At 47.9% G+C, this 9,393-nt stretch overlaps 1 protein-coding gene across 2 annotated transcripts in view; it reads right to left on the bottom strand.

Annotated features, from left to right (window-relative positions):
• Positions 1 to 9,393, bottom strand: part of CNTN2 (contactin 2) — a 29,392-nt gene continuing 19,999 nt past the window's right edge. Inside the window, exons 8-23 of one of the 2 annotated variants that reach the window (XM_075174503.1) lie at positions 9,153 to 9,328; positions 8,314 to 8,450; positions 7,648 to 7,777; positions 6,612 to 6,762; positions 6,203 to 6,330; positions 5,665 to 5,840; positions 5,406 to 5,526; positions 4,964 to 5,122; positions 4,672 to 4,821; positions 3,851 to 3,921; positions 3,425 to 3,659; positions 2,847 to 2,962; positions 2,291 to 2,477; positions 1,811 to 1,923; positions 1,554 to 1,722; positions 1 to 833 (exon numbers count right to left, since the gene is read on the bottom strand). In XM_075174503.1, coding sequence (XP_075030604.1) covers positions 724 to 833; positions 1,554 to 1,722; positions 1,811 to 1,923; positions 2,291 to 2,477; positions 2,847 to 2,962; positions 3,425 to 3,659; positions 3,851 to 3,921; positions 4,672 to 4,821; positions 4,964 to 5,122; positions 5,406 to 5,526; positions 5,665 to 5,840; positions 6,203 to 6,330; positions 6,612 to 6,762; positions 7,648 to 7,777; positions 8,314 to 8,450; positions 9,153 to 9,328 — 2,329 coding nt within the window. In that variant the 3' untranslated portion in view covers positions 1 to 723. The remainder of the gene's footprint in view (positions 834 to 1,553; positions 1,723 to 1,810; positions 1,924 to 2,290; positions 2,478 to 2,846; positions 2,963 to 3,424; positions 3,660 to 3,850; positions 3,922 to 4,671; positions 4,822 to 4,963; positions 5,123 to 5,405; positions 5,527 to 5,664; positions 5,841 to 6,202; positions 6,331 to 6,611; positions 6,763 to 7,647; positions 7,778 to 8,313; positions 8,451 to 9,152; positions 9,329 to 9,393) is intronic. The other variant, XM_075174504.1, reaches the window with a different exon arrangement.

Genomic DNA, 9,393 nt, shown 5'->3' with positions numbered 1-9,393 from the left:
AACAAAAACACCCCAAAACCATGTGGGATATGGATAACATTGAAGGTTGCACCTCACAGCATTAACAGTTGATACAAACAATAGGCTGGGGTTGCAAGGTAACACCGGTGTCGTAAAAAAGCTTTTCACAATCTAAACTCTGTGTTCACCCATCTTCAGAATGGGGCAGAGATCAACCTCTCTTGTGGCTTTATCTCCTTGGGCTGGTTGCTGCAGAATTTGGCTCATATTATGGGGAGAAAAAAAAATCCTGTCCCATAATTTGTTAGAGATGGCTGTGACTGGGATTGGTATGGAACATGCTGATCACTGTGAAATCCTCAGTCCCCGTCCTCCCCTTACCCCCAAAATTCACTGTACATTATTTAAAAAAAAAAAAGAAGTCAAGTTTAGCAGTCTGGTTATTTTAGTACATGGCTTCATAAGGCAGAAAACCTACTGAATACAGTGTGTGGGGCAGTTGGCTGTCAGAATTCATGTAGAATTCTTCTTCGTTTTACTTGTCTCTTTACAAAATTTTTAATTGGTTAAAGACCCATGTCTTGTATGAAAGCTTATATTCTTCCGAAGCTGCTTCTTCCTCCCTTAGAACAATGTTGTCAAATCCTTTCTCTGTAATGCTGCTGTGGTACAAACTTGAAGCTGCAGCAGCCAAGTATTAAGTAGTTCCCCGCTGGCTTGGGAGGAAGCGTGTCCGGGAGTCCTCTGCGCTGCTGGCCATCGTCAGAGCTCCAGGTAGCTGATCAGGGCCACCATTACTAGAGAGTTAGTGGTAACAATGACAGCATGTGGCACTGGCCTCGTCACGGAGTCCTCCACCATCATACTTGTCCCTGAAAGAGAGGGAGCAGGGAAGGAGCAACAGTCTTGATGCACCGAGACCACCTGATGTCTTGTGGAAAGAGTCGGGAGGGTTGGTAAAATGTTAATTCTGGGGTTCTGCGTGCTCGTATTGCATTTTTCTGTGAGGAACCTCACAGGATTTGAAACAAGAATTTGGAGGTGGGCCCTGAGTACTTACACCCTGAATCAAGGGAACCTGCTGGAGTTGGTGTTGGGGCCCCACAAACAGAGTCAGGATTTCACTTTCAGTGAATGTAAGTTGGGCTTGTGTGGGGCCTCAGGAGCTTTAGCTGCAAAGAAAATAAAGCTGGGTTCAGGCTAGACTGACAGGTTGCTCAGAGTCTGGGGAGAGGTTAGCTGATGGAGGGCTGGAGAGGAATACAGCAGAAGATCCTTTGAGTGAATGGCCCAAGGGAGCCAAAGACCAATTCCAGAGACTCAACCTAAAACACCGGGGTGGGATGTTCCTCCGCATTGCTGGAAGGGAGAGTGGGATTTTAAAACATAACACCATTTATTGCTGTTATGCCATGCTATGGCCAGGAGGCGAGGAGGTATGACTAAGTCATTTTCTTATCAAAGAACAGTGGTAGCAAATGACGGGCAAGTAGTCCTGCAGATTAACTCCTCTCTCTGAGCTCGTTTTACAGTGGTCTGTGAAGCACCCTGTAAACGAGCATTTGTGCATGCAGTCAGAGGAGCATACGTACCACTATTTCGGAGGATGTGAACTTCTGCTGGGATTCCATCTCCCCCAGGGCCTGTCACCCTGATCTGTACAAGGGCGTGAGTGAAGTCTTCGGGGACGGGGATGTCAATCCGGCTCTTGCTGGCCAGGTATAGCGTGGGAGCAGAGTGGGAATCCTGCCTGTAAAGCATCTGTTGGAAGAGGCAAGTCTGAGTTCACGTTCACTGTGATTTCCTTAAGGTCACTTATAAGAGAAGGCCAGCTACGTGCTGCCTATACCTTGTACCCCGTAACTGCAGACTCATCTGCCTTCGCCACCACTGGGTCCCACTTGATGCTGACTGTAGACCCGGAAAAAGTCCAGGAGATGTTGCCAGGTGGCTTCTTTGGTGCTAAGAGATACAAAACAAGACAGAGATTCAGTATGTCAGGGACCGATGAGAAGGTTGTGCTGGTTACAACCGTCTCCTGAGACTCTACGACTAGTCGACAGGGCTGATGGCACCACTATGGTTGGTTTTAAGGGAAGTATCCCAGCAAACATTACTCCGAACACAGATCTTCTCAGATAAGAGATACACAGACCACAAGACTGATCTGAGAAAATTCAGGGAACTGTTTTATGGACTACTTAAAATGGCGTTAGAGCATCAAGATAAAAAAAGCTAATCAGTTAGCTGATCACTGGGGATCCTCTGGAAGAAGCAGCAGCCCCAGGGAGTACAATGTGCAAAACAGAGGTGGTCAGGGCTCACTCACGTGGCTTTGTTGTCGTGACGTTGGTAGAGGGACTTGGGGGGCCGGTTCCAGCTCGGTTGTAAGCTCTGACTGACACGTGGTATTTCGTGTTGGGGTTTAGGCCTGTTACATGAGCCGATGGGACCAGCCCCGCTGTTCTCACTCTGTCAGCTGCCTCCTCTTTGTCACCATCCTTCCAGTACCGGATCTGAATAGAAAAGGGTATGATGGGTTTAGTAAGGATAGAGGCATCTGCAAATACCAGACTCAGTCCATCCACAGGTATGGTGGATACCCTTTGGTATTTGTTTCTATGCATTTTGCTTAGTATGTGCCCAGGAGTAAGGTTACAGCCTCCGCAGAAAGGCAAGCAGAAAAAAGACGATGTTTCTCTCTTACTAATCTCTCTTGTGAGCAGTAGTACTGGCCCCATTAGAGCCTCGTGCTGTCCATTAATTATCTTCCGTCTTTGCAAACAAAATGCTCTTTCCTTTCATCTCGCTTAGCCTGGGGGAATTTTCTTTGCTGGGCTCTGCGATCTCAGTTTCAGTGTCTCATTGCCATTGCAGGCTCATACCTCATAGCCCAGAAGCACTCCAGTCATGTCTCCCTGCTCAACGGGCTCCCAGGACACATCCATTTCTGAGGACAGAACAGCCTTGGCCGTAACTCTGAAAGGAGCCACTTTCGGTTCTGAAAAAGACAACAAAAGGGAATAAAATCCTTTTCCTCGCTCTGGGCAGCATAATCACCATACTGAAATGAAGGGCTTCCTGTACCACCATTACCGTGCAGCCAGACAGCTGGTATTATGTGTACGGAGCAAAGCAAGGGGAAGGGATTTAGGGACTTAGTAGGACAAGCAGGGCCACAGCTGTGTGCTGTGAGGATCTGCGTCTGCTCTGAAGCTCTGGGTGTACAGTCACGGCTGGGCTTAGGGAAACATCTATCTGTGTATTTGAAGTAGAAGATAAATGTTATGCTGAAATCATTGTCAGCGGCTTTTTGAGTAAAAGAAATAGCTTTGAGTAACAGAGATAGCTCTCCTATCGTGGAGCTCCCAGACAGACACGGCTCTGCAGGGAGCTGGTTGAGGACACATTGGGTGGTTGGACAAAGCTCGGTAAATTCAGAGTTGCCACAGTTCCCCTTTACCTTCTTCTGCAGAGTACACGATGGCAGTGAGGCTCTCCGGTCCCTCTCCTTTCCTGTTGTACGCTTTGATCTTCACTTCGAAGGGGGTGTAGGGACCGATGCTCTCATTGCGGTAGACGTAGTGCAGCGATTCTGCATGCGGCACCCTTGCTGTCAGCCACCCCTGGGTGCCTTTCTTGCGAAACGACAAGATGTAGCCAAAGCCATCTCCGTTCTGATAGTCCCGCAGCGTTGGCTGTGAGGGGGGCAGAAGGAGAGAGGAGCCTTGGTCAGTTCAAACGAGCAAGACTTTGGACTAAGCACAGTGTTTGGCTCAACCACATATCAAAATTGTAATCGCAGCACTCATTCCCAAAAGAAATGGCACGTGCTCCTCCCCTTGGCCCTCTCCCAGCATCGACGGCTGGTGCCGTGCTGCTGACTTACTGTCCAGTTGATGATCAGCTCGTTGGGAGCCCCTCCGCCTCCGCTGAGCCCAGATGGTGCCACAGTGGGTGCTGTCGGGTCCCCAAACAAAAGCAGACAGCACAGGTTGGGTTAAGGAAACAATAGTGATGAAGATGAACACAGACACCGCGCGGTCTGTGAGTAGCCAGGCTTTGACAGCTCATACTTGTCTGAAGTGCTTGTCTCTATATTTTCAGCTGTGAGTGTTTCAAATGTTTGTGAAAATCAGGTCTAGAATACTGGCTAGCGCCTGACGAGCTTATTTGGAGGCAGCATGTCTCTGACGGGACAAGAATCAAACTCAAAAGCAGGGATATGGAGGAGAGCTTTTATTAGAAAGGAGTTAATGTGCATTTGGTATGTGGAGGGCAGTTCTCCTGCTGTTCTTACATCCCTTCTTGCACGTTCAAGCAGCAGAAGATAGAATGAACATTCACAGCCATTTGCTGGGAAATTTACCTTGTCTTTTAGAGTTGTGCTCTGTGATATAATAGGGCTCTTTCCCCTTTCTAAGCATTACTACCCAGAAGGTACAGGATTTGAAGCTAGGATTTATAATGGTTTAATATATTGGATCTAATGCTGGTGAAGTTAGCTGCCAGCTCTGGTACTGCTTTGTCTTTGATGTGTAAATGGGCAAAAAGGCAGAAAATTTTGTGATGGCATCACCTCTGGCAGCACTGAAGGAGATGACTAATTGTTTGGGACCAAGGCATGCTGCAAGCCAGCCTTCCCCCTCCAGCATGTAGGGACAGGTACCTCCGATTCCCCTTTTTACCTCTGAGCGTAGCTGCACGTACCTGCTTCTTTGGTACGGATTTTGCTGGAGGGTAAACTTGGCTCCCCAACTCCAAGAATATTACTTGCTAAGACCCGAAACTCGTAATCCATCCAAGGAATGAGGTTCACCACCTGGGCTGTCTCTGCATTGCCTTCAATATTTACAGGATCTATATAATCCAATAACATGAGAGGAGAACAAATAGAGCGAGTGGCAGGCAGTGTACGAGCACAGGGCAAGAACTCATCAGTGAGCCGATGCCCCGCAGCCAGCGCGGGCCATGCCACCACTGCTGCCATCAGGACACTTACTGGTCCGCATTTGCTTCCATTTGCTGGAGAGGAGGGTCCGGGCCTCAATGATGTACCTGGCGATAGGGCTGTGGTTGTCAAAGCCGCGGCTCCAGCTCAGCTGGATGGTGGTGTCACTGATGTCTCTCACCACCACTCCCCCGGGGGGGCCTGGAGGTCCTGGGATGATGGGAGGCGGACATGTTACTAAGGTGAAAGATGTGGAGGCTTATTGCTCTTTATATTGTGCAATTCATAAATTAAAATCAGGCCTTTCTTTTCTGGAGGCTAGGAAGCCTCACCTCTCGTTTTGGCCTCCAGGAAAGCTCATAAGCCTGTCCCATCCAGTTCAAATGTTAGATGGTGAGGTGGTTGCAAGGGAAAAGCGAGCTGATCCCTTGCGAGGACCATGCTGTTACTTCGGGTTTGTAAGGAGCAGGGGACCTTACGGAAGAGAAATTACCTCTGACAGTCAGCGTGGCTGACTCCGAAGCACTGTCCACAACTGTCTGGGCCGTACACGTGTACCGCCCCGAGTGCTTCAGCTGGGTGTTGAAGATGCTGAGGTCCCCAATAGCTTCCTTCTGCGTGGGGAAGAGAAAAGACAGTGGGGAGAGCGTTTGAACACGCCTAATCACAATCCAGCATTCAGCATGCAAACAGAGAGGCTGTTACTAGTTTTCTGTCCTTTTTGATGGTACATAATTGCCCTTTCTACTCACCACACTGGCTCGCCGGTAGTGCCCCTCAGACTTGTCAAAGTCAATGGGGAAGTCATCTAGTGACCAGGTGAAGGTTAGGTCCATAGTTGGATCGTGGGACGCGTGACATTGTAGAGTAAGGTTTTCACCTACATTGATATCGGCACTAGATGGTGCCAATGTGATTTTGGTGGCATCTGCAGAGAAAGGGCAGGAAGGGCTGTTAGCTGCAAATGTCCATGTACCAGGTGTATATCAATACTGCAGAGCACCCAAACCAACTAACACTTTCCAACTCTCTAACAGCTGTAGTTTTACAGGAGGAAGATGAGGGATTACAGTGGTTAGAAAATGGAAATGCTTTTCTCAAGGACCGGTTGTTGGTAGGTATGATTTGGCGAGTCAGGCAGAAGATTTGCTGCTCCACAGGCTGAAATGTCTTTGATTCCCTGAGTATTGCATTGATTTTTGGGAGTATAAGGAGAGGAGAAATATCACATCATGGCATTCTTAGACGTTTCTTGCTCAGTTGACCCCAAATCAAGGCAAACATCTCTACCTCGAACAGAGAGGAGTCCAGTACTGTTGGCTTTGCCCATGAAATTCTCAGCAAAGCAGGTATACTTTCCCTCATCAGATTTACTGATATTCTGGAGGATCAAGGTGCCATCTGTGGTAATAGTCACCCTGGAAAGGAAGAAGAACCATACAAGAGGAAGATTAAAATGTCTGTTCACTCTGTACACCTGACAATTTCCAGCACTTGCTGATTTTAGAGAAATTGGTGATAAAGACAGGACTGCAAAACATTATGTAGGAGTTTTCTAAAGAAGAAACTAGAGGAATAATAAAGTGCTTATGATCAGGAATGTAGCAGCACGCTTGGGTCATCAAGTCCAGTCTTCTGGCAAGAAAAAAATGTGATTTTAGCTATGGTTTCTAGGTAGAAGCTGACTCTGTGCTGCTACCTGCTACTGTTGATCAGAAGTTCAGTCCCTTTGGTCCAGAGCACAGTGGCTTTTGGTGCTGCCCTTGGTTGGCATGGGATGATGACCTTCCCACTTCGGGCTGCAGGTATCAGTCGCTTCACTGGGTTTAGTCTAAAATCTGGTGCTAAGGCTACAGGGGAAAAAAAGAGGATTAAGGAATGATTAGAAAACCCTGCTATGTGAGCATTTTAATTGCCACCTAACTAGGTATTGGTTTGTTGTTAGATGACTTGGTAACAGAAGCATGGCAATATCTGGTGAGCAAGATGGAGTGATTCCTCTGCTGCCGGGTGGTTTCTAACGCCTGCCAAGGCAGGTGTTATGTGACACACGTGTCGTACGTAGCGATGGGATATGACCCTAACAAGTGCAAGGTCTTTGAGAGACACAAGAACAGCTGTTTTTGAAAATGTAGAGGATATTCTCTTTAATATCCTGATCAAAGTCACTAATGCTGACATCCAGCTTGCCTAAAACTCCTCCTGGAATTGCAGAGATAGAATTGGGTTTTATCTGTTGCCCTCATGCATTGCAGTGTGTTAATGTTGAACAGTTGATGCTTGGGGCCTTTAATTTATCTCTGGCATCTGCTGACCATGAGGAGATAAGCTTTTAGACTAATGTGGAACAAGTTTGGTATCAGTCCAGTTCCAGTCACCATCCATCAAAGCTGGCTGAATGGATACTGAACTCTTTTCTTTGACCTCTTTCCTCCAAAAAAGAGGAAGGCTGTGTAGTGGAAGCGAGCTTGTGCTGCTGCTGTCTGTCCTGTACACTTTCTGTAGCTAAACAGATGTTCTTGTTCTCTTTCAGCATTACTGAATTTATACAAGATTTAAATTTTCAAGGGTTGTAGAGTGTCTTGTTGAACCAGTAACTATATTTCAATGGTGAGTGAAGCAGTTTTTGTCTGCTCTGATCTTACTCTGAGATTGCAAGCATAGGATATTAGGAAGAGATCTAAAACGCTTCAGTGTCCCATTGAAACCCAGAGCACTGGGAAATGAGAAATTACCTTGCACTGTTAATTCAGCACTTGCATATACTGTGCCATGCTTGTTCTCAGCCACACACTGATACATGCCAGAGTCCTCCAGGACTAGCTTGGAAAATCTCAGCTCTCCACCGCTCACTTCGATGCGGTTCTGTGCAAACAAGAGGATGAACCCATTAGATGAGAAAAACAAAAATGGAACTCAAGCCTCCTGTGTTCAGGGTTGAGTTTCATTACAGACTCTGATGCCAGTTTGAAGCCAGCCTGGTTTTCCATGGGAGAAAACGCAGGCCATTTTTTCTGTGTGTCCAGTCACTACCCCACGTCACTGTGCTCTGTTTGCTGAGACTTCTGAGTGCCCGAGCAGCAACGTGCAGGTCATACAGAGACAGGTACAAGGTGCTATTTATCCACCCTGATAACTGGCTATGAGTTCCTGTAGTTGCATGAAGCAATGGCTGGGATGGCGGTGACGGGAGAAGGAACCTGCTGTCGGTAAGGACTGTGGCATTGCTTTGCAGCCTCATGGGGGCACATGGAATAGGGATGCGGGGTGATAAAACGGGGTTGAGATGCATTTGCAGCGAGGCAGTAGAGGGTCTAAGTCTGGTGTAGCAGGTTCAGTACTGCACGTTCTGGTATGCACTGGGCTGAGCTGCTCTCGGGGTCAGACCGGCACGGCGGTACCTGGGAGGTCAGCGGCTGCCCGTCCCGAAGCCATCGGACTGCGGGCCTGGGTTTGCCAGCAGCCGCGCAGCTCCAGCGCAGGTCGGACCCGATGTCGGCTTCCGTGTCTGTGATCACCTTCAGCCACTCCGGCTGAGCTGCAAAGGAGCAAGAGAGGTGGCAGAGCCAAGAAGATCAGATGAGAGATTTGCTGTGCCAGGCAGGCAGAAGGATGCTCATTGTGTCATCTCTGCTGGCAGATTTATTTATCACAGCGTGTTTCACCATAGTAACAGCCTTCGCCTTTTGTGCAGCGATGCAAGGCTGAGTCCTCTATGGGTCTGGCTGCAGCTGTGCGTGTGGACTGCACAAAATTATGGCAGAATCCAGATCTGAGGGAAGAACATTATGGTTTCTCTTCTTAAGAATAAATGCAGTCATTTCCATTCAGGAAAGACTGAGTTCAGACTAAGAGAACCAGGTTAAGTTTAGTAGCTTGCATAGATCTGATTAATAGCTCCAAGTATTGACCCTTGTGGAAGTACCCCAGGCTTGGAGAGGATCTCGGTTGACAGCTAAGTCTGATTTTTACCACTATGCTTCCACCCCTGGTTACCTCATTTTTGCTAGAATTATTTTAGAGCAAGTTAGGAGGTCTCTCTCTCCTTGCCATAGCCTAAATGTATCCACTGAGGAAAGATATCAGTGATCTCTGCAGGTCTTTGTTAGGGCTTTGCAATAGGTTTAATTACGGCTGATATGAGGCAGGATCAGAGGCGGTGGTTTCACTCCCGAAGGCTCAGTCCATTGCCTGGGGCATCTTGCCGTGCTCTGGCAAGGCATGTGTTTAAATGTGTTACCTTGAATGATGATGCGGCCCTGGTAGGTGTCTCTCCCTTTGATGTTTTCAGCCTCACACTCATAAGTGCCTTCATCCTCAAAGCCAACATCCTGGATCTGCAAGAGGGGCTCGCTGCCGATCCACTTGGAGGACTGCGAGCCGTCCAGCTTCCTCCACTTTATTCGAGGAACAGGGCTATGTAAAAGTAAATCTGGTGAAGGCCAGCTCTCGGCTACTCCATGCTGCATTACAGCCTACTG

The sequence above is a fragment of the Calonectris borealis genome, chromosome 26 (assembly GCF_964195595.1).
Source record: "Calonectris borealis chromosome 26, bCalBor7.hap1.2, whole genome shotgun sequence".
Taxonomy (NCBI): Eukaryota; Metazoa; Chordata; class Aves; order Procellariiformes; family Procellariidae; genus Calonectris; species Calonectris borealis.
This window is presented reverse-complemented; position numbering and strand designations above follow the sequence as displayed.